Source organism: Camarhynchus parvulus, chromosome 2 (genome assembly GCF_901933205.1).
Source record: "Camarhynchus parvulus chromosome 2, STF_HiC, whole genome shotgun sequence".
NCBI lineage: Eukaryota > Metazoa > Chordata > Aves > Passeriformes > Thraupidae > Camarhynchus > Camarhynchus parvulus.
In genome coordinates, this window is record NC_044572.1 from 27,205,361 (window position 1) to 27,230,883 (window position 25,523).

The 25,523-nt window shown below is 35.3% G+C and overlaps 1 protein-coding gene across 5 annotated transcripts in view; it reads left to right on the forward strand.

Annotated features, from left to right (window-relative positions):
- The window catches only part of PHF14 (PHD finger protein 14), a 162,161-nt gene that overhangs the window by 45,738 nt on the left and 90,900 nt on the right, over nt 1–25,523 (forward strand). For all 5 annotated transcript variants that reach the window (XM_030970176.1, XM_030970184.1, XM_030970193.1 and 2 more), the window contains 3 exons: nt 7,625–7,793; nt 21,832–21,882; nt 22,040–22,161. In XM_030970176.1, the coding sequence (XP_030826036.1) occupies nt 7,625–7,793; nt 21,832–21,882; nt 22,040–22,161 (342 nt within the window). The remainder of the gene's footprint in view (nt 1–7,624; nt 7,794–21,831; nt 21,883–22,039; nt 22,162–25,523) is intronic.

A 25,523-nucleotide genomic window follows, 5' to 3' on the forward strand; every position in this document is an offset into this window, starting at 1 on the left:
CTGAAATGTGTTACAGCACACTCAGAAACAGTTTGTAGCTGGCAAGAAGTTAGAGTACAGCATCTTGAGGAGTCATTCACCACCTTGTCTGAATGTTAAGGTACAAAGTCAGAATAATATAAGAATTTCTTCTAAAACAGCAAAGCTATTTTAACAGAAAAAGGTTGGTTTAAGCATTTATTTTTAGCATTTCTGTTTTTCTTCATATATCTCTAAATTTTTTATAAAGAACTTGCCTAAAATATTTACTTCAACCATCTTTTTGGCTAGTTTTGAAGATTGTGTGCAGAACAAGATGGCCAGTACATGAAATGGGAGGCCTCTCTTTTTTATATCTTATTGTTACAAAACCTGGATTTACCTCAGTAATTTTTCTTAGCAAATTAATAGAGATTTCATTTAAAAGATGAAAATCTCAGAACGGTTTTCACCATCACTAATACTTTCCTGAACCTAATTTTCTTTTAATTATTTAATGTATTGTGTTGTTAGACTTTTGATCTTTTTAGTCAAATTTGCCAAGTAGTTATTTTATGTGGAAGCTTTTTTTTTTATTTTAAATTTTTAGGTAGCTTCTTCATTTACACAGGAGATTTGATTTTTATTCTGCTTTTTAACAAAGTTGAAAAAGCTCACTAAAAGCTATCAGTCCAAAAGATGTAAGACTAATTCTCAGTAGGTGTTAAAGGAAGGATGGGTCAGGTTAGGTAGTAAAGCTCTTTCATTTCAAAGCTATAACTTAGCTTTGTTGCAAATTTCATGCTTCAGTTGTATCTCAGATCACAAACTTGGCTTTTACTTCTAATTAGCTCAGGTATATTCTGGAGTGTGAGATGATAGCAGACAAATTGAGCTGCATTGATTGCATTCTTTTCATCATTGAACATTCCTTTATGTATTCTTTTCAGGATCAGTAGAGAGCATATAGAACAGACCCTTAATCCAAGTTTGAGTTCAGCAGGTTTTTCCTCCCCTGCTGTTTTGAATACAATTTTTATCTTTTGATTAAGATATGAAGAAAAGGACATATATTTTTTAGATGAGGGCCATGTACTTTTCAGATATTTGTATAGGATGTAATAGGAACATAGCAGAAAAATAAAATTGGTGTAGTGGGAAATTCAGTGAAACACTAGGCAGGTTGAAAGACTTTATTTAAGAGTGGTTTAAAACATTGAGTTTAGTTCTTTTTTAAAATAGTGATCAAGAATCAATTGTTTCTTTGTATTTTTCTTTCTGTTCCATTATCACTGCTAATAATTTACTCAGAATAGCTAACTTGAGCCCTTGCAAAAGTTTTTATGATTACAGTCATGTACTTTACCAATTTATGTTTATTTAAACAATGAGTACTTCAACATGAGTATTCCATCAGCTTCACCTTTTATATTGTGTATGAGGATGTCAGGTAATACAGGTTGTATGTGTGATGTTACACAGACTAATTTGTAGTTATACTTTTTATCCATTTCATGCTCAGCATTTAATAGTTTAAATTACAGTTTACCAAAAAGGTTTTGAAATTGTTAAATTAAATCCAATACTATATGTTTATGGTAAGAGAAAAAACTTAAATATGTTACGTATTTAAAAGCTAATTTGTTGAAGAAAGCACAAATTATATTTTGTTATCTCAGTGTAAAATTTAAAATGAATTAACAGTTTTAGTCTTAGTGAAATCATAGTAAGAATTTAGACCTGGTGAGCACCAGTGTTTCATGGCTTACTAGTTTAACTGGTTTAAAAGACTTAACACTAAGAATTCTCCGTGTTCGGAGGCATAACAGTTTTCTTCAAGGTAACAGTTAGAACATCTTCACTAGTTTATACCATAGTAAGTTCAAAGCCTGTCCTCATTTCAGATGGATTTGAGATGAAGAGCATAGAAACTATTTTATATAATAATACATTAAAGCATTAATTTATGCCTGTTTTGATGCTGTGCTTTCAAAGTAGAATCATAGGATATCCTGAGTTGGAAAGATGGAGTCCAACTCCTAGATCAGATTTTTTAACCATACAATGAAAGGCTATGGTTTCCTTCTGTTTAAGAATTTGTGATTTTCAGTTTCTTAGAAATTCTATTCCTTAACAATTGAATATTTTTTTATTAGCTTGTTATCATAATGCTAAGTCTTATCATTCTTGCTGACAACTTGTGTGTTTTTTATACTCCTGGCCATTCTGGATGTGTTTTCCTGGTAGAGAATGGTCTTAACTGGTACTAAAGCAATGCACAAGTGTTGGCAGACAATATAATGAATCAAAATCTAATTGTAAAATATTGGCATTTTCATTAAGAAAATACTTGGCAGCTACTAACAAGGATTAGCTTCTTATATTGGAATGAGATTGCTGGAAAAAACTGATAACTTCTGGTAGCATATGAAATATTGGGGACTGAGATGGACAAAACAAGGACTAATGGTTGTATTAAGGCTGGTTGGTTTTATTTTTGCTCTAGAAGGCCAAGTTATTTTAGTGGTGACTGCTATGGGGAATATTGGCCATAGGACAGAATGAGCTGTAGAGTTCCTGGCCAGTACTTCCATGAACACTCAGGCAGTAGCTGGACATTCATTCATATTCCTGACTTTGTTCATTCAGTACTGATCCAGCACCTCTTTATCCTGAGTCACTGCATAATGATATGAAATTATTAACTTGTATAAATGTGAGTAGAATATGACATTTTTACATACATTTAATATAATATACATTTTTATGTATTGTCACTTGTCCTAATTGAAGGATGTTTAGGTTGTTGCAAATGGCAAATTGTCTTTTTTTTTTTTAATTCTGTAACTTTACATTCTGTAAGGTGCTCTTTGAAGCTTTTTGACAATTGTATTAGGTTCATATATACTGTCTTTTGTCTCCAGAATAAAATATCTCCTATCTTTTTTCCACTACGTAGATCCACTACGTAAATCCACTACATCATTTACATGTGTAATTTATAGAGCCTGGGTGTCATCTTGAAGCTGTGCTCCATGTTTCTTGAGTTCAAAGTGACTTAATTCTTTGTAAACATTGTGAGAGATGATCTGTCAGAGAGCATGTCTGTGAGACCTGTGTTTTCCTTTTGAAAACATGCCCCACTTATTTTCCTTTTTAAACACGAAGGACAGAACTGTTTTCTGGAAGCACTGTGGTGGTATTTGCTAAGCAACTTGAATACACTCTTTCCCAACTCACTGCTACTGAGTTGAGATGTTTGTGAAGTGGGAAGTTATCTCTGATTCTTGTACCAAGTTAGATTGAAAACACAACAAAATCACACAATTTCTTTTTTTCTTCTGTAGGTTGTTAGTGCTTAATCAAACTTTCTGTATGATTAAGAGATTTCAAATCAGTACTGAGAGTTCTTGATGGAACAAACTTCCAGTAATTTTAGCAGTAGTCACATTTTAGAAGTTGGCATATTATTGCCTGCTACTGATTTTCCCTGTGAGTCTAGATTAGGCAAGTCTAGACTAAAAGCAAAACAAAACCTGTGTACTGAAAGTTGAATCTTTGGCACCATTTCTCCTGCTGTTTTGTTTGTGCTGCATAGCAATGCTTGCTAATTTGGAGATAGTCAAAGATTGTTGCAGTAGTTCTAAAGGTGACCTGCTGTGACAGGTTCTCTGTTCACTGCTTGTCCTTGAACAGCTGTAATTAAGTGAGCATGACTGTGGCACAGCCAAAAAGAAGTCATGTGGCTGTTTTCTATTACTATATTGGGATTAAACAGCAGAATGGGAAGAGTACTTTAAATTCAAAAACTGTGTTGAAATAAACTATAAGAAGAGCTGAAAAGAGATTGTTTCCAAGTCAGAGTGTGTACCTGTAATAGCATTTCTGTGGCTCTGTGGGAGCTAACGGACAAACTGCTTTGTCTGTTTTGTAAGAGGGATGATGAGACATGGTTGACTATAACAGTAGAGCCTATTCCAGTAGATCAAGAGGTTGCTTGTAAGTTCATGTTTATAACTCCTTTCCCCCTTTACCTTTGGTATATTTGTTATATGAAGTTTTGTTATGTGATTCACACAACACCCTCACTTCCATCATAGTATGATTTTGCTTTTCTTTTCTAGATCTAGGCTTTTTGTAATTTTGATTGCTTTTCATTTTTGACTGCTTTCACACTTGCACAACCTGTTTCAGAGCAAGCTTGTTCATAAAAACAGAATTTAAGTAACTTGAATGCAGTACCTCATCTTTTGGTCAAGATGTTTCATGTCTTCCTCAGTAACACAGAAGTTACAATGCTTCACATATATATTTAAATAGGATAATATTGAAACTTCAGGATTTTAGTGATCTGCATGGGTATTTTCTATAGAAATGTCTGAACCTAGGTAGCAGAAAAATGGTGTCTTTCCCTTGTAATAACAGATATAAAGGAGTTATTTAAATCATACAGGCAGAGTGGTAGATCCAAGAAACTGGATTTCCCACTCCAAATAGTGTTGCAAAACCCTATGACTATTTGTTTCTCTTATAACAGTGTCATTTTTAGTGCAGCTCTTAAGTTATGGAGGCTTTTTCTATAATTTATACATGGCACATATTTTTTACCAAAATTGCTTTTTAAGAACAGCTCATAGAATTTTTGAGCATTTTCATAGATATTGCTTACATCTGCATAAGCAGATCATAGTAATTACTTTCAATTGTGCTTTCCAGTACATAAATTAATGACATGACTGATGCTGCAGTGTTATGGAGGGCCGTGCTCGCTGATGCTTGCTAAATCAAAATTCACCTTAAAGCTGTAGTTTGGACAGCTTTAAGAACAATGCATCTTATGAAAATAAAGAAACTCAAAGTAACTTATAGCTAAGCAGACATGAAAGATTTGGAGAGAATATTGTTACTTAAAGCTTCTCTCTCCTTCATCATTGGAGTGCTTTTCTCCATAAAATCTTAAAATAACAGGAGTTCAGTCTATATGTGGCCTTATTTACTTGAGCGCATGCGGATACATATTTGTGTGTGTATATTCACACAAATTTATGTAACTGTAAAAATTGGCATTGTGAAAGCTATTGTACCTTATATTTTTCTATATTCTAGTATCTGAAGGCCTAGAGGTGTTAACAAGTACTGTGTGTGTAGCAAACTGAGGCTTGTAAAGAGGAGTGTGCACATTTTGTCGAGCACAGAGAGCAACACCCCAAGTAAGCTACTCCCTTTTCCCCCAACCCTTCTGATAATGGAGGAGCAATGGGGAGAGATTTACTAAAGCAAATAATAAACACAGCAGTATTAAATGCAAAAGTATATGAGAGAGAGAGGGTTTTTCACACAAAAGGCTATTCACCTCTAGGTGCAAAAACAGTGTTTCCCAAAAATAATGCTGCTAGACAAAGGCTTTAAGCTGAGGAGAGCCCTTGCAGCTTAGCCTTCCCCTGCCCCAGTGTGAAGAAAGCAGCAAAGAGCTAGGCTGAAACTCAGAAGGCAGATCCCTGGCATTGTGCTTCCCACTGGTTTTCCCAGAGCGCTGCGCTGGGCTGTGTTCAGCAGCGTTTGCCCAGCTTGACTTGGTCCCACGCGTCCAGCATTGGGACCACCGGCACTGCCAGCTCTGCCCGCGGTTTTGGGCTCTGTCCGGCTGTTTCTGCAGCATCAGCTCAGGTGAGGGTTTGGGATGCAAAAGGGGACCAGCAATGGTGGAGAGAGGTCTGGGGCCAGCTCTTGCCAGCACCTTCCCTCTGGAGAGATCCAAGCAAGATGGCAAATTGTCACTTTTTGGTGCTTGGCTCTTGCTGCCGAACCCACACCCCCAGTGATGATATGCATGGTATGGAATTAAACAGTGCTGAAAACCCCATCCCTCTTTTCTCTGTAACCAGAGCAAGGAGGAAGAATACAGGACTATATTCTCGTATGCTGGCCCCAAACTGTTTGAAAAGTATGTAAACTGTCTTCCTTGTGCTTTGGCTTTTCATAAAGACTCCATACTTAGATGAGAGAGGGGAGAAACTTATCTTTCCTGCAATCTACCCTGTTCTTCTGCTTTTCTAGAGCAGCCAATATTTCAAGTACTTTCATGTGTCTTATTCACCCTGTCTTAAGTTCTTTTGAGATAAAAAGTGATGAATGTTTTTAACATTACAATGTAGTCACAATTATCTAAAATTTACATGTGGAAAAGTTAAAGGAGAAAGTTCTTGAGTTAGTCAGGATTGCACTGATCTGTTACCCAATCCATGACTAGATTCCCTCTATTCTGACTTGGTAGCCACTGGTCTGTGTAGCAAACCATGGTGACTCCTGGTGACTTTTGGTGTAGCTAGGAGAGATCTGAGATTATACTGCTTGGATTACCTTGAAAGAACTAGAAAACATGGAAGATTGATGGACATGATATTGTGTTAGCCCTCACTGAAGTTCACAGAACTGTTCCTGTTGAATGTGTGAATTGCAACAAATAGGCTCAAACACGTGTATCTGACTTTGTGCTTTTGTTTATACAGGATGGATATGCCTTCTTGTTGCAAATGTGTATTAAAATTTAACTTCAAATAGTTAAATACATGGGGTTTTTGTTTTGTCTCCTTCCAAAGCAAATTTGCTCTATCATTTAGATAATTTTAATGTGCTAATCCCTGTTAATGCCAATTAATAGCACAACATTATGTTGATTTTTTTGGTTGGTATTATTAAAAAAATGTTTAATAAGAGAACAGTGGTGAATTGGACTTTATTTGAATGGACTTGTAGTTTTTTGAATTGGAAGTGTACTGTGAGAAGTAATTAAAACTGGCTTTTCTAGTGAGTATAATGTTTATGTTTTCATTACCATACTTTACTGAACATCTGCATTTATGACTTTGCATTAGATGATTTTTTGCAAATAAAAACAAGTTCTGATGAATTCCTATCTTGTTAATTCTGTCATGGAGCTTATTAATAGCATTACTTTAGGATCTCTTAATTTTTGAAGTTCTGATGGTGATTTTGTATTTTTTTCAGAAACTCAATAGACATTTTTTTCAATTTAGTGTTCCAAGTTTGTTAATACATGTCTCTCGCTTCTTTATTTGTAATTTTCTCCTAACTATTTTTTTCAGATTTAAAACTCACTTCCTTAGGAAATACATATTAAAATTTATTTTCGTAACAAACATGTCCTCCAAATCCTTGCCACTAAAGCACGCTCTCATTGGAATGAATTGAGCAGTGTGTCATTGTAAAGATTAACAATCTGGTCTAGTGGAGGGTGCCCCTGCCCATGGCAGGAGGGTGGGAACTAGATGATCTTTAAGATCTCTTCCAATCCAAACCACTGTATAATTCTATAATTAAACTGCAGCAGCAGCTACAGTAATTAATAGATTAGAGATCAGTGGGCAGCTTTAAAAATGAAGATGTGGTAGAATGAAAATAATGAAATAGGGGGCATTTTTCTTGAAGATTAATTCCTACCTTCAGAATCTTGGTTTTCAAAGTTAAGTACTGTCAGGAAAATAAGAACATCTTACTTGTGTTTTGCTTGGTTGTTTAAAATGTACATTTTAGATCTCCATTTGATTTCTTGACTTTTGTATTTATCTTAAACACAAAACTTCAATATGTTTCTTTTTCTGCTCTTGTGACTGCAGTCTTAAAAAGAAAATCTTCCACTTTGCAGGCAATGCTCAGAGTGTGACCAGGCAGGTAGCAGTGATATGGAGGCTGATATTGCCATGGAAACCTTACCAGATGGGACCAAAAGATCAAGGAGGCAAATTAAGGAACCGGTGAAATTTGTTCCTCAGGATATGCCAACAGAACCGAAGAAAATTCCAATCAGAAACACGGTAAATGATGGTGGAGGTGATGTGTTGAGGCTCATATTCATAATAATATTGTTTCACATGACCTACATTGTGGACATTTTGAATTAAGGGATTTCAATTAGATTGATGTTCTCTTTTTGTTATGTATTCCATTTTCTCATTTTAGTGCTTTTTTAGTTGTGGTAAATATTGTTTTGCTAAAATAGAAAGCTGAGAAACATGATACTTAACTGAAGAGCTGTACAAGCTTAAGAAAAAACTCAGTTTGCACTTAAACTTAGTTTTAATAGCTGTTCTTCACTGTAGTAGTAAGGACACTTGTTAGGGTAGATTTAAATATATTGAATCATAGCTGTAAAATAATTGGTAATTTCCTTATCTACAGGCAGCCTGCTGACCGACTGCACATTTTATGACTGTCGCAAGACCCTGTTATTTTAGTTTGTTTGGCTTCCTAGTCTTACTAGTCAATATATATTTTCTTAAACTTCCATGGTGGATAGAATTTTGAGAAGACAAGCAAAACCTCTTGCTTCCTGTACTTATGAAATATTTAGCATCTTTCCTTCCTTTGAAAGCAGTATTTATTATTAATCACTGTGCACTTTTCCTTAAGTTTTGCTTTCCTACTTGTTCAGCAAACAAGGCTTTTCATGTGTGATGTGTCATACCACCTATAAAAAGAACATAAAAATATCAAAGGGCATTTAGGTCCAGGTTATGGGATGAGTAGTGTTCCCATATCCCTTCAGACATAAGTGGTTCATCTTCCAGTATATTTCTTAATATCAGGAAATATTGCAACCTCTCACATTAGAATTAGATAAGCTTCATCTCTCATGCAGCACAGCTTTATTTTCTTCATAAAGCTTTCTAGGCGTTTTATGATTATACTAGCAGATACCATACTTTAATGTACACTGATAGGATTGAGCAAGTATTTTCCTGACCCAATCTTAAATGTTTGTTTTAATTTTGGGCCACAGCTTGATTTACCTAATGGCTTCTCTTTCCCGGTCTGTGACTCAGAACTTTAAGTATGACTCAAACCAAGCTGATTAATTTAGCTCAAACTGTTAGGAGTGTGAGTAATCCAAAATTAAATTTTGAGAAACTTCTTCTTTATTTTCCTCGTTGAGGGAAAGTACCCTTCCTCCTTATGCATAAGAGCTCATAGAATCTTATGTCTTCCTGGGTAGGTTGAACTTATTTTTATGCTTGTGTTCTCACAGAAAGAAGACTTGCCTGGTGTTCTGCTTGCTGAACTCTTTGTATCTCATGTCCCATTTTTCTTCTTCCTTTCTCTTCTCTCTTTATACCTAATGTAGTGCTCTTAGGGTGTGGAGAATCATGATTCTGGGACTAGAATTATTGCAGGAAAGACATTAATAGTTGTAATAAAAAAGGAGTAATATCAAGCATTGTTCAGAAATCCATAGGAATACAAGATTGATTTGTTCTAAAGCCCATGTAATAACTGCCGAAGTTCTTCTGTGCAAAATGAGAACAAGTCTTGATTGCTCTGAAATGTTCCCCTCATGCTGTGGTGATTTGGTGCTTCATGTGTTGCATAATATATGGACACACATTGAAGTATGTAATAAAGAGATTAATTGACTTTCAGTGGCATACTGTGTTGTCACTGTATGGTGTTGCACTGTGGAAAAATACTGCTATCAGTCTAAGAAAGATTTTGTTCCTCTGCTTGAATTTTCGGTCTTTGTTTCAGTTCTGTCCAGTTCTCTGCTTTTCTTCAACACATAGATTTTCAAGGATAACATCTTTGCTGCCCTGTGAGGAGGGCTTCTCTGTAAAAGAGAGGCATTGACCACTGACTGTTCCCCCCTCCACTGATTGGCCCCCTTCTGGGTAACTCCCCCAGTTTATATACTGAGCATGATGTTCTGTGGTGTACAGTATCCTTTTGGTCAGTTCAGTGGGGCTGTCATGGCTGTGCTCCCTTCCAGCTTTTTGTGCAGCTCCTCCCTGGCAGAGCATGAGACACTGAAAAGTCCTTGATTTTAGGTGTACATGACTTAGCAACAGCCAGAACATCCATGTGTTATCAGCATTATTCTGTCAGCATTGCTGATACCAGGTTAGCTCAGCTGGTCAGAGCATGGTGCTGATAATGCCAAGGTTGTGGTTTGGATCCCTGTACGGGCCATTCACTTAAGAGCTGGGCTTTTATGATCCTTATGGATCCCTTCCAGCATAGAATATTCTGTGATTCTCATACTAAATCCAAACCCCAGCGTGCTATATCAGCTACTAATAAGAAAATTAACTCTATCCCAGCCAAAACCAGACCATCTGACCTGTGACAATTGGAGCACACTAGTGTTCACCCCTTCTACATGACATTGGAGACTCAGTTTCTTTCTGTAATTTGGAAGTATGAGAGGACTAAGACTGAAGCAGGTTATTCAGAATCAGGACAGTGTTTCTCCCTTACAGTTCTCTACATTAATTGTGTGCCAGAACAGTATTTTGTATCCTAATGCTATATAAGCTTTTTAAAGAACCCTGTGAGTGCTCTATAGTATTTGTATCTCTTACCTTTCAAATATTTCACAGCATATTTATATAGACTCATACATTCACAGAATGTTCTGAGTTGGAGGGGGCTCACAAGGATCACTGAAGTCCAGCTCCTGCCCCTGCATGGGTCAGCTCCAAGAACCATACCATGTGCCTGAGAGCGTTGTCCAAATGCTTCCTGAACTCTGTCAGGCGTGGTGCTGTGACACTTCCCTTGGGAGCTATGCCAGAGCCCACCCACCCTCTGGGTGAAAAACCTTTTCCTAATATCCAACCTAAACTTTCCCTGACCCAATTTTAGGCCATTCCCTTGAATCTTGTCACTGGTCACCAGAGAGAAGAGATCGCTGCCTACCTCTTCTCTTCCCCATGTGAGGAAGCTAGAGACTTCAATGAGGTCTCTCCTCAGTCTTCCCCTCCCAGGCTGAACATGCTACTCCTTGCATGTCTTCCCCCTCTAGGCATTTTGCCATCTTTGTAGTCCTCCTTTGAACCTTTTCTGATAGCTGTAATAGCTTTATCTTTTTTATGTTATGGTGCCCAAAACTGCACACAGCACTTGAGGCAAGGCTGCCCCATCTCAGAGCAGAGCAGGACAATCCTCTCCCTTGCCCAGCTGGCCATTCTGTGTCTGATGCGCTCCAGGACACAGTTGGCCATTCTGGCTGCCAGGGCACTGCTGAGTTGTGTCCAACTTGCCATTCACCAGGAGCCCCAGGTCCTTTTCTGTGGCACTGCTCTCCAGCCTCTCATTCCCCAGTCCGTCCATACATTGAGGGTTGCCTTGTCCCAGGTGCAGATTCTGGCCCCTGCCCTTGTTAAGCTTGGTAGAGTTGGCAATTGCCCAGATCTCTTCATTTTGGAACCTCTGCAGGGTCTCTCTGATTTTGAGAGAGTCAGCAGCTCCTCCCAATTTAGTATAATTGGTAAGCCTACTTAGTATATCTTCAAGTCCTGTGTCTAAGTGGTTTATGAAGATGCAGAGAAGAATTGGGCCTAATATGGAGTGCTGCAGAACCCCACTAGTGACAGGTCACCAGTCTGATGTCATCGCATTCACAATAACCTAAGGAAATCAAGTTTGACAAGATGAACTTTCCCCTCATTAAGCTATGATGGTTCTGATAGATGACTTTGTTGTCCTGTCCAGTCATTGAAGTGAGACTGACAGGCCTGTAGTTTCCAGGGTTCTCCTTGCCTTTGAAGACTGGGATATTTGCCAGCTTCCAGTCAACTGGGACTCCTTAGATTCCCAGGACCACTCAAAAATCATCAAAAGAGGTTTTGTAATGGCATCAGACAGTTAAATATTCTCTAATAAGGCCCCATCAGGCCCCATAGACTTACAGGGATCCAGCTGGAGCAGTGAATCCCACAAAAATTCTGGGCTGACTGGGAATTTAGCATTCTCACCGCCATGGTCTTCAGCTGAGGGCACTGGGACCCCCTTAGCCTGTTGTTGGCGTTGAAGACAACGAAAGTGTTAAACCTCTCTGCCTTGTCTGTGCTTCTGTTTGTGGAAAGACAGAAAGCCCAGCCATTTGCACTCCATTGTTTTGGAGACAGTAGCTATCATATTGTGCATTAAAATATAATTCAAGTTTACAAGACCTTTCTGATTTTGAACTTCCCTAGACCATGTAAGTGAATATACAAGGGTAAATTTAAACATACCATACTTTTACTCTGTACAAGGGACAAATGAATGTAAACAAACAAGACATTAGGCTTTATACTTAATTCTTTTGTATAATGGTTGCATTTGCAGACAGAATTTAATGAATTGTTTATGCTTTATACATTTCAAGCCATATCTAGAGACCTTTTAAAGATTTTTTGCATTTCAGCGCATAGCTTTTAAAGCCATGTTTATTTAAAATCGTTATAATTTTATCTTTATAATTCCAGTTTCACACTTTTATAAGCATCACAAGCTATTATTTCTGCTGCTAAATAATTTCACAGAAATTAATAGCTAATGAATAGCAAATAGCTAATAGAAATCAATAGCTAATTGCATAAACCAGATACCTATATAACACCTTCCTTATATTTCTTATAAATCTGAATATGTTTTTTAACATTTGCTTTTCTAAGCTGTACCATTTCTTTCGCTTTTTTTTTCTCATAGATTGTAGAATAGATTATTTCTTTGGAAAATACTCTAAAGAGATGCAAATAACATTTCTCAGGAGTAAATTGAGAGATTAATGGTTTACTCAGCTATGTATGTACAGATTTTCAGTCTTTTTGAGGTGATCTAGTGATCTATATTATAAAAACACAGCTTTTAAAAATCTCTCAACTTCATTTGCTATCCTAGAATAAAAAAGAATACACAGATTATTTTTTTTCTAACATGTCATTGCTAAAACAGTTTTGTTAGTCTGATGTCTTTTGCAAAATAAGGGTTTTCCCTCTGTCCTTTTGAAAAAATGAACTTAAGTATGTTTTTAAAGATTTCATAACCCATGCTTTCCCTGCAAGGTATGCTATTGTCTAGAAGTATGATGCAGTTCCTGTATGTCACATACATATAACATCTTCTGAAGCAATTTTGTGCTGCTGGGGCTGGCTGTGTGCGCTAAGAGTGGAAGGGATACTTGGTGTATCCTTGGAAGTAGTGTTTGTGTTGTTGAATATTCCATCTTCCTATAAATGCTGTCAGATCCTGGTACTCTTAATGAGCATATTAGAGAGTTTTTTGTGTGGCTTGTTTTTGTGGAAATTCCATTTTTTCTTCCTTTTTATTGAGAAGCAGCTATCTACCCAGTGTTATAAAGGTGAAATAAAAGAATTTTGGGAACTTAATTGTTGAAGCCTGTAAATGAAGTATTCTGATGCTCTGATACCAAACTTATTTTTGCTGTTTGAAACCTGAAAATCTTTTTTCTGTAATTACATTGTATATAATCCAGAGAAACACACAGTAATTTTTCTGTTTAACAGTAAAAAGTCTGTGTTAGTTACGGTTTTGACAACTAGAATTTAAAGATTAATTGCTGTCAACTGAACATAAATGCCCTAGAAAAGAATTGGTAGTCAGTCAACTTTCTGAAACTTAAAGTGTTAATTACAATGGACATTGTAAAATAACTTTGTTTTCTTTATCAATTAATAGAGAAGCTCAATTGAGTCTATGACACCATAATGTCACAAATGTATAAACGAATTATTTCACCTTACCAAATACATGGATACATGATAATATAGGATTCTCTTTTGGCTTCAGGTCAAATTCAGAACAGAATGCAGTAAGATCTAGCTCTTCCACGATACTTGAAGCAAATGGAGTGTATCAGTTTTACTTTTTTTTTCCCCTTCTTTGTTTTGTTTTGTTTTGTTTGTTTGGAGTTTGGGGATTGTTTTAGTTGGTTGGTTTGATTTTTAAGAAAGCAAGAAGAAAAAAAAAAAAGACCTGCAGATGAAAGATCACTTGCTTTTCATGCACGAAGGCATGGAGAAATGAACGTATTCCAAATGATATTCCAATGGTGTCAATACTGGTATCTCTGTAAGTAAAGGTAACCAGTGTATCTGTCACTTCTGCAAATAAGTACTCGTAAGTTGAGTTTTTCAGGAAAGAATCACTCGTTTTAGCAGCACCCGAAAACTGAGCCTTTCTGGCCTCCTTGTCTTTCTGCTTCTGTTTCAGTTGTCTAAACATGTGGTTTGGAGAAAATTAGTGTTAAAAAGGATAGAATTCAATCCTGCTCTTTCTCAAATTCTGTCACTTGTTTAAGCCTGAGAAACAGTAGTTACAAATTAATTGATAGACTCAGTGATAGTTTTACTTGACAGCAGGAATGTTGCAAAAATTTTTGATTTTCTAGGAAAAAAAGTTCTCAAGACAATGGAAACTAAAAAAAAAAATAGAGAAAAATGGTAATTCTATGTAATTAAGTTTCATGGTTGACTTGTTTCTTTTTATAATCATATTTTGATTAACTGCTGTTTTCTTTCCATCTGACAGTTCCTTTTTATTACTGTCATTTTCCTGGAAAATTTAATAATTATTTCAGAGATATTTTTTGAATAGTAGCGATATAAACCATTTAAGATACTCACTTTGATCTGTACTGAACAAGTGTGCCATCTGGTGTCTACATGGCAGTCCTTACCTTTGTTTGAAATTACTTTCTGTCTATGGGGTGCCATCAGTTGAACATTTCTTCTGCCTTTTAACAAAGCAAAGGGAGTCAAAAGGAATTTTTTCTGCAACTGGATTCATCATAACCTTTTAATTGGCAAAGGAAATTTGTAATTTCTAGTTTTTCATAAGGAATGGATGACGTCATGAATTAAAAATTGCTGTCTTGGCAAAATGGTCATGGCTAATGTGTAACAGGATAGAGAACATATTATCTGTGCAGTTTCTACCTGTGTGGCTTTTTTCCACAGGCTTTTGTGGTTTGTTTTGTGCACACTATTCATAGTTGGTGCACTGATTTCATTAAGTCAGTTTTTTGGTAGAGTGAAAGTTTCCCCACTTCCGTTTTCTGAGAGTGTTCTGTTTTGCTTGTGTTTCATATCAGAGTTATCCTCTCTTCTGTAGTAATGTAATTGCCCTGCATTGACCTCTTTGTTTGGAATGATTATATAGCATTCTAATGTTTACTGATTTTTTTTGTCATTGGGTTATCCTTAGCAGTATATGATAAAGGCTGCGTAAGTGAGATAGTTGAGGTTTGGAAGTTTTGGATATGTGTGATATCTATCTATGAACCATAGTTTGATAAAAGATAAAAAAAACAAACTGTGGAAGTATATCATTAATGTTAGTGTGACAGCTACAACTTGACGTAAGATAGAAATGAAAATGTCTGAAGAATTTAGATAGGATCCAGAATTAAACCATGGTGTAATCTTGTACTGATCCTCTTCGCTGTGCTTGTCAGCATGTGTAAAAGACAGCTGTGTGTCTTTTCCAAGTACTCACTGTAGCCACAGGTCTGGCAGGGAAATACAAGTCAATATGTACTGTTGTTTCTGACAAGAAATGTGAAGTTTATAGATCTCCAAAAATCAAAGCACCTAAAGCTCTTTGCATTTTGCCCTCTTAAAGTTATAACGCACACAAAATAACTCCTGCAGACTTTCTGCAGAGTAAAGAAATTACTGTAGTACCAATAGTTTTGAAAGTCACATGTATCTTAAATATCATTGTAGTCCAATGCCTGCTACATTTATATTTTCTTTCTCAAGGAATCTTTTGAAAAAACTCAGAAATCACCACTGATCTTCTGAAAAACTGTGACACACAAGATCAAATCCAGAACCACGCTAGTTCAATTTATGTGGACTTGAACCCTTGCCACTGACCACAGTTGCTTTCAGTATTTCATATTCTTTTCCATGTATTGTTAACATTGCTAATGCCTCTATATCTTCTTGTGAAAAACAAGAAATTAAATAGGTGACAGTATGCACTTTTATCCTCTAGGATCACTTCAAAAAAAAAGCTCATGAGGAGCAAATACTTCTGACTTGCAGGAATCACCTCCCCTATTTTGTGCTGGTTTACAAGTTCTGAATCAATCATGTGGGCTTTTTCTTCCAACTGGCGAAACAAAAGTGCTCCAAAGGAACATTCTGCCTTCTATTGCTGTCTTTGGATTAACTGGTTTAAAACATAAGCAGTGAAACATAACAATGAGGTTTGGTGACAGCCATAGTGGTTTTGGGTCATGTGGGCACCTTTTCTGTCCTGTTCACCATTATGCTTTCCCACCTGGAAGCTAACATGTCAGCTTGTGGCATCTCTTAGTGATGCCAAACAGACTGTTTCCTTTGCAGCTTTGCTTTGCTGCTTTGTTTCCTTTTGCAAACATTCTGTTTCCTTTCAACAACTGTAGGGTTCATCCTAGGCTGTATTTGTTGTTTAGAGATGTCTTTCATTTGTCTCATGTATAGAATTTATTTTTCTGAGACTATTCAAAATCTTTTAGTCAATGCATTATCTAATCTTCTTCATTTTATGTGTTTCATATTGTTGTCCAGTTACCTATAAACAAAAATATAAAGTGTAAGCATTCACTTCCAGCTTTTCCAAGTTCAGAATGGAGACTGCCACTTCACTCTTTCTTCTTCTCCTACTTTTAGGTTTGAACCCATTGTTGATCACATTTTCCCTCAGCATATTTTCATTCCATTTTGGACAGTGTTCTTTAATGTTTTTTTTTAAAGTGTCTTGAGTTCACCATTTCCTCTCATGCATTGCCCCGCATCTGTCATTCATTTGATCTGTGTCACATTGTATCATTTATCTTCATCATTCATTATTAATTTATTGTGTTGGTATTCTGTTTTTAGCCATTTAAGTCATGATTCTTTTAATTCCCTATGCCAACATGCAAGTTTCCACTCTGTAACAGCAGAATGCTACAAAGCATATATGGATACTTTTGTGACACAAAATACAATTGCTGAAAGAAACCAATTTTTTATTTAGCTTTCCCTTGGCTATGGAAGTGTATGCTCTCGTTCTCCTACTTTTTTTTCTCTGTTTTTCCAAGGCTTTCTCTAACCTTTCTTAATTGTGTTTTATTTCTTGCATTCTATATTATAAAAGAATACATATTTTATGGGGTATTATAGAAACTGTCAACTTAGATCATTACAAATTAGCTTAGACAGAATGATCCAATGTTGAGTGTTTTCCTGCTGCTCTTTTTTTCCAGATTTGATAGCTGTTTGCATGTGATTCCCACCACTGCTTCTCTCTAGGGACTCTTGTAATGTTTTGTGTGAATTTTTAAAACAAGCAAGAGAGGTAGGATTTTATCTTTTCCAACTATTAAATGAAAAATCAGAAGTTAATGAAATAACTGAAATAACTGAAATGGAGTATGCTTTAATACTGTGGGACTGTTCTCTAACCTCCACAGATAGTAAGCCTCGAACTAAAAGACAAAAAAGGACGTTATTGCCAATCTTTAGGTTTCATTTATTCAGAACATTGCTCTTTGCAGAGGACAGGCATTAAAATTGCTATGAAGGCTAAACCTTTGGTAAGATATTCTTGGAAAAGATGGCTTGCTTTCATCTTGATGATTTCATTGAATCAAACAGCTCAGTTTCTTTACCCAAGGAAAATAATCTTACAGGATTTTAAAGAGTTTAATTAGCAGTTTATTTGATCAGGTGTGTCCCCTCAAAATGTTATGCTAAAAAAGACTAATAAGAAGAATTTAATCTGTTTTATCTTTTGCAATATTAACTTTTTTATCAAAGTGTTTCTTTTGTTCTTGTTTAAAAATAATTCTGTTTTATGCTGGCATCTTAATTTTAATTCCTTGACCTTTCTTGGTCTGCTCAGATTACTTTGGGTTGTATTGCTAATGAAATAAGGTACTATTTTTCTCTTTCAGTTCACTGTAAGGTATATTCTTTGTGATGCAGCAGCTAAATCTGTTTATTTAAAATAATTATAAGTTTTAACTTGATTTCCTGATGAAAATAAGTTAGTAATTTGTCTACTACTATAGTAGCATTGCCTTTAGTAATTGGTAGACCCATTATTGCAATATTTGATTGAGAGATCTGTATGCCTAAGGTAATTAAGTGTTGGAATGGTTTTTAGAGCAGCTAAAATGGGAAGGATGAGGTCTGAGTATGGAAAAGATAGTTGGGGAAAACATGGAGAACTTTGGGATATGTTGGGAGGTACGGTTTGGATGTACTAGAGAAGAAATTAGGTCACTAGAGAAGGGGAGAAATAGAAATATTTGGTACTGTGGTAGTGTTTCAGGAGGTCAAATTTTATTAATTCAACTGGTTTTAGTGTCAGTTCATACCTTTATTTGAATTATTTCACTGCCATAACTGTGAAAGAAATTAAATGAAAAATTGAGTCTGCACTTGTTATGACCTTGGCATGTTTTTCTGAGTTTTTGGGGCAGTTAAGATTATATAGAATCAGCCCTTAGCTATAGGCATCTAATTTTAAATCCTCAGTTGCCTGTGTAGTAAGCAGAACTGCATGGTGATTCCATTCTGATGCTGTGGGCTCCAGATCTCAGTGGCTAGAGTCTCACTGTTACTTGTAAGGGAAGTGTCTGAGCACATCACACGCTTTGCCCTTACTGGAATGCCCACTGAATGAATTCCAAGGCTGTGTAAATACAGAATTTTGGATGAGACACAACCAAAGACTTGCCAGTCAGCGGTCATTAAATGTCAAATAATTTTTCACAGAAATCTTTTATTTCTATTCGAAAAAAATTTTATAGGTACATATTTTGAGCCACTTTACATTGTTCAGTACTATTTTTGAAATTAGCATTCTTGTTTTGAACTGTCATCTTGTCACAGTTGCCTTGTGTGGGTTGTATCTCTCTAATCCATACCTTGCTCTGTTTTGATCTGGACTGAGTTGTCTGTCCCAAATGGTAGAAGTTTTACAGCATTTCTACCTTGTGCAGTAAAATAAGAAAGCTGCTGGGATAGCACTGGCATTAACTGGGATTTTACTTGAGTGCTGATAATATGACTTTGCTTTCCCAGATTACTGTTTGAACGCTTTTGAAATGCCAGGACAAATTTCACAAAACTGTCTTTCCATTTTATGGTATAGGGAAATCCTCAGTTGAAGGTATCTCTATAGTATTGAATTTCCGGGTGTTTTGATTAAAAAAAAAAATCACTGTCTTTATGGGTGTCTTTTGCTGGATTAACATCATAAGTTTTGAATATGAGCAAGTTTATCTCAGTTGTAATATATGCCATTTAATAGCAAAGTTCCCTTAGCTGCTTTTAAATAACAAATCTTAAATTGTTTATGGCAAGTACATGGCAGCGTAAAATATAATATTTTATATTTATAATCTCTGATGTTTTCATTCTGAGCCCGCTAATGACTGAACTTATTAAAAGCAATTTAAAACACAGTACTTTGAGGCAAACAGCAATAAATAATATTGAATAAAGTAATCCAGATTTACATGATTCTTTCCTGCTGACCTGTAAGTTGACTTTAGTGACAACATATTTAAAATTACAAATGTCAAGTTACTGGAGGACTGTTGCTGAAAATCAAAGAATATTCAATTTTCAGTTGTTAATTTGATCTTATTTTTCACGTTGAATGCTGGCAATAGTAAAATTATCTGAGCAGAAGCATTGGAAATACGTTTAACTATGGAGGTCCATTTGGAAAAAAAAGCATAAAATTGCTATTTTAAAAGCATGTAAAATATCCTACAAATATGTGTACTGAGATGTTGATTTTAATGTTTGTTTCCTAGTGATTATTGAAAAAACTCAAGTATGTTTGAAGGTTTAAAAAACTAATGAAAGCCCAATGAAAATACAATTTAATGTGACATTCCTTGTCATATGCATTCTGCATTATATTGCAAACAGGTGAAAACCAACATTGTCTTGGCAAAAGTGACTAAATTGATTATAAACCTTATGTGTCCATTTTGCTGAAGTTTAAATGTGTTTCATTATTCCTTAAAATTGAGTTATTAATGTGTAATACTTTCTATTTAGAGTCAAAAGTAGTGTGATTATTACCTAGATTTCCAAATTATGTATAAGTTTTCAAGATAGCATTACTCTGATGGTGCAAGGCGTGCACTGTTTGTCTCTTGCTGCTTAAACATGAAGAGTGAGGACTCCAATACTGCCTTCATTGGCATGCACCATTATACCTACTTCTTTATAATCTTTACACAGCTGCATTCAGGAGGGCCTCCATAGCTTAAAATTGTCCAAGTTTGTAAATGTTCTTAGGACTAATTCCAGAGGCTGAAAGCAGTAAAATTGGCAGTTAGTGTGCTGCTGTCTGATCAAACTCCTTTTTTGTCTAGTTTTAACTTGCAGTGACCTTGAATTGTGCAACATGTGGCTGACACATAGCCCATGTTACAGTAATACCTCTAATATTACATTGATAAATTCAGTTTTCTGTATCAAATATTTTTTTCCAAATTTTGGCACTGCTGTATGGCTTGTGGAATGTAGAACACTTCAATTACTAGATGCATAGTAAATATATGTATTAAACAGATAAGGTTTTACATTTTTTTATAAATCGCCCTTAGGAAAATGTGAAAGAGAATCCTAATGGCAATTAAAGTTTTCTAAAGAGCCATGAAATAGACTAAAATTTTCCATTCCACTACATTCATTGCTACTACAGTGTTAAATCTTGTCTAAAAATCTTCCCAAATAGAATATTACTAACATACACAGATCAAAATCTGCAGAAGTATAAAGATATAGATGTGTTGAAGTGGCAGGTTTATTTGCAGTGTAGTAGTATTAAATCTGTAAAACAGTTTAAAATAGAGAACTGTCTTTAATTTGAAGCTAGTACAAATCACCTTCAAAGAGGACGCAAACAGGAGAAGCATTATACTGTTAGCTTCTTCGGAATTGAATTTATGATTGTTTTTGCTTCTAAACTGGTCTAAGTCTCATGAGCTTTTTTTACTTCTTCTGAAGGGAACGCCACCTGCTTCAGAAAATGTTTTAAGAAACCATAAAGTAGACAGTGCTTTTCTTTATCATATGATAAATTGCTTCCTAATGTGGTGGTTTTTTTCCCATAAAAAGAAGAATTTTCATGTTTTTTTAATGCATTTATGTTATTTGTGTCTGTGTGTCAGACATTTTGGGTTAGTGGAATAGTCTCTGATGTTTCTTATTTCCTTCCACATCTCTTCTAATTTACTTTCCTTTTTGTATAAGAAGGAAAGAGTGATATTGTCAGCTTGTGGCAGTTATATAACACTGGCAGGTTAATAACGCTGTTGTTTCAAAGATAAAATGTAGTGACTGAACCGGAACTCATGCAAGTTGTATGTAGTAACTTAAAAAGTGCTTGTAAACCTCTGGTGCTCACTGGTACAGTCCATGGATACCCCTTGTCCTCCACACTATTGGTATTTATACTTTTTTTGCCAACTGCAATTGGCAAAACATTTCTAGTTCTTGTGTAGAATCATCAGAAAGATCTGTTGTGTACCATTCATATATTAGTATATGCTACAGCTCTATGAGCATTTGCCATATACCCATTATACTGAGCTTCAATTTGAAAGTTTTAATTCTTGTTACTCCTCAAAATCTGTAAGGTATTTTGCATTCCTGTTTTGGTAAAGTTCTTTAATTTACTTTTTTTTAATCTTATCACTTGGCTTATGAATAGAGCACATTTTAGTGCTCAATGAATGATTTTGATACACTGTTCATATCAATTTTCAAATTACTAGTTTTGGGAAGTTTGTGCAAAGTCTGTAAGAGATTTGTAATTCTAGTGACAGTCTTTTTAAAAATAAGACTTAACATGCTCAAGTGTTTATATTTACTTTTTGGCTTGTTCTATAGATTTATATTCAAAATGTGAAGCTATTGTCCTAAAACTGATCAGTGTAGTTGTCTGGCAGTGGTTCTGTAACTAATGCTTTAAATTATTTCCTGTGATATGTTTTTTGTTGTTAGGAATAATAGATAAATGGCAAAAACATTCTGTTACCTAACATTGAATTTTAAATATATTCTCTTCTAGAGAACTAGAGGACGAAAACGAAGCTTTGTGCCTGAAGAAGAAAAAGCTGAGGTTGGAATATAGTGATTTGTTTGTTTGTTTTTTTAACAGTTTCACAAAAAATTAAACTTAGGGCTGAAGTGTTACTTTCCATGCCATAATTGAAAATATTTGCTTTCCTTCCCTCCTTTCCCCCCTATTCCTTTCTTTTTGCCTTCTGCTGTGACAGGAACGTATTCCCAGAGAAAGAAGGCAACGACAGTCTGTGCTGCAAAAGAAGCCCAAGTCAGAGGATTTAAGGACTGAGTGTGCTACCTGCAAAGGCACTGGAGACAATGAAAATCTAGTCAGGTAGGTTTGATATTCTGACCTTATGAGTAGTTAAAGTCCCATCTTTAGCACTTTGTCGTGATTAAAATGAAGAAAATATACTTTTTGAAAACACAATACATTTCCTCCCCTTATTTAGGAGTAACATTACATCAGAAATACTGACTTGATTCACTTATTGATCTGCCAAAAACATTTATATTTTAAATAATTAAAATAATCTGATTTTCTAACATGGGAGAATTAATTTGCTCTCATCAGGGTGAATTGTCAATGTTTTAGAGCAGGTCAGAAAGATAAACCAACATTTTAATGATATTAAAGCTACATGAGCATCCTAAAAGTAATTAAATTAAAATAATCAACAATTTTATGAGCTGAAATGTGGATTGTGAAGAATTTATATTTTTAAAAAGGTATTAGTGCTACCTCCATTAATGCAGATCATGAAAAGGTTTGATAGTCATGTTTCTTATCTGAAACAGAAATGAAAAAAAGTCCATTGAATGATGTTTTAGTAGGTTCAGAAATCTAATTAAAGTATAGAATAGCTACTATTAAATAGCTACCATTGACCACAACTTCTGCAGATTTTTTTATAGCTCGCATTGTAGTATCTTTGCAAAGCTATAAAAACTGTTCACAATTCTTGAAAGAAGAACCATGGACCTTATCAATCAGAAAGTGGGTTTTAAATGCGTTTACAGAGATTTCATTAGGATGATCTTGTAAGTTCAGATTTAAAGAAGTGTATTGTACTTAGGTACTGTATGCTGCAATGGGATTTTTCTAGACAAGTTCTTCTCTTTAGGTCAGATATAATTGTTGCTTTTAACTGGAAGGAGTACTCCAAAATAAGTATTTTAGTTTATTTCTGGGAGTCAGAGTTATGAGAAAGGTCAGAGTCACTGATGACATAGGCAAGCAACAAATAGCTTTATAATCAGGATGTGCCACAGGTACAGATGCCTTGTACATACTCAGAATAGCTGGTTTTAGTATCAACCACAACATATGATTTACCATAGCAGTTGATAAAATTCCAAGGTTGTGTGCCAGAGTGTATTTGTATTTCCAAATTGGAACCAGAGTGCCTGTGTACAAGCTCATCAGTAACTGTGACTCTCATATATAGACAGGCCGCTACTGCTGGGTAATCTTAGATCCTGCTCAGAACCAGACTGAAACAGAGGGGGGTGTTACAGGGATTGCTCATGCAGTTCCACTGATGAGGACTGGTGGCAGCAGGTTTTTATCTGCCCATGACAAGATAAAGGGCTTTCTTAAGCCCTATAGTTTACAAGAAATAGAAGAGACAGGAAGACCGTTTTGTTGTGGGAAGGAATCCTGGTAAAACATGTGCTGTGTTTTACTGTGAATTTTTTTTTTCTTCAGGCTTTTTTTTAGAAATGTTAAAAATACCACACTGGAGGACATAAATGATAAGAAGAGAAAATAGCATGAGGAGCTATATGTTTAAGTTGCGATTAAAACATAATGGTAGAAAGTACTGTTATGCTTTGTTTACTACAGGAAAAAATTTTAGGAGTAATTTAGATGGGCCAGAAATAAACATATTACATACCAAAACCCAACAGGTTCTCTTTAAAATCACCCTCATAATTAGTCCAAGAAGTGGCCTAATTACTAAGTACTGGACAGTACTCCTGCATAGGAGAAGGAGTTTATGTTCTAATCCTTTGTTCATAATTCTCTGAAAAATATTTCCTTAAGTCTTACTATTTTCTATATTAATTTTAAAAAATATTTAAATTTAAAACTTGCTTTTCTTCAGATAATACCTATAAATAGCTTGAACTTTGTCCAGTTTAGGCTACCACTGCTTCTGAAGAGCTGTGGAGACTTACTTTTGGTAATTCCTAAATTATGTTAACTCTGCAGTCTAAGATGTAGGGGAGTGACCCACAGAGTGTTGCTATGTCAGAGAAAGTTTTCAGAAGCTTCTTTTCTATTGCATTGTCAAAAAGTGATATGAGTGAAACTGTACCTGCACTGGTACTTTTTTCTTCCTGTTCCATCATGGAGGACTCCTTTGTGGTGGTAGAAATAGTGTTTTAAATGCAAGGCTATAGGACTCTTTGCAAGCAAGAAATGTTAAGGAGGGAAAACAAAGTATGTTTTTAATATTTGTTTGTTTGGCACTATCTGTTAGTAAAGCCCAAAATTTCTCAGATCTTTATTATTATCTTTGGTCTTCACTAAAATTACTGGATTTCATTTTCCCTCTTTCTAACCCATCTGTAACTAAGGTTATGTTATACAGGAGATTTTTCTGAATATAAAAGTTCCTCACTAAGTTAAGCACAAATATGCAACTGGTGAAACTGCAAATTTAGGGAATAGTCTTGACGAGCCTTCTGTCTTTTTCTGCTGTCTTTTACCACAAACAGGGCTGGTTACTTGACACTTGGACAATCTGCTTTCAAAAATTGTAGATTCTTCTAAAGTTTATCTAGCCCTCACTCCAGAGTTGCTATCTGAGTAACAATTAGAGGAAGATAAGGGATTTTTTCATATTTCAAATAATGCAGCAGAAATTTATAATTTATAATAATAATTTATTTACCAATGAATCTGGGGCAAAAAGTATAATCTAACTAGTTCTTACTGTATGACTGTTGGAATTTCTTTAGTCACAATTTCAGGTGCTTCTGAGTAGCATGGGGTGGTTAAGGGATTATTTGCTATATGTTCGGTGGCTTTACTTAACCTGTTGTTCATATGGTTTAAAACTAATGAATATGGAAGGATTTATCCTTAAAAAGTGCATTTCATTCTGATGAGCCATGCTTCATTAACTGACTGAATTATGCCTTAGTGACTATAGTGATAAAAATTAGGGTATCTTTAATTATAAGCTTTTGTCTAAAACTTATTGACATGTTGTTTTTATTTATGCTAATAGTTTAGCATATATATGTATTATAGACATGTCAAGATAGTGCCTATTTATTCAGGGATGTCAGATAATATAGATAGGCTCTTTCAGTATAGTAGCATGCACTAGAACTGAAAGGTTAGATTTTGTGGTTTTGTCCACTAGAAAGGATCAGCCTTTCACATAAGGATACTTATGTGAAGGCTTTTTTTAAAAAAGAAATTACAGTGAATTTATTTTACAAATTCTTCTGTACATGTCTGTGTAAATTCCGTTGAACTAAGTAAACCTGCAATTTTTATCTTTTACAAGAATAATTAGTGTCAAGATTTACAGATCTAACAGTGAAAAGTTAATTGAAACCACATACTTAAATGAGGCAAAGTTGAATCTGTAACTGTCATTATAAATAAGTGAGAAAGCTATAGCTGTAATTAGAGGAAAGTGTATATTTTGAGTATCTTTTTACTCAAATGACCTGTCA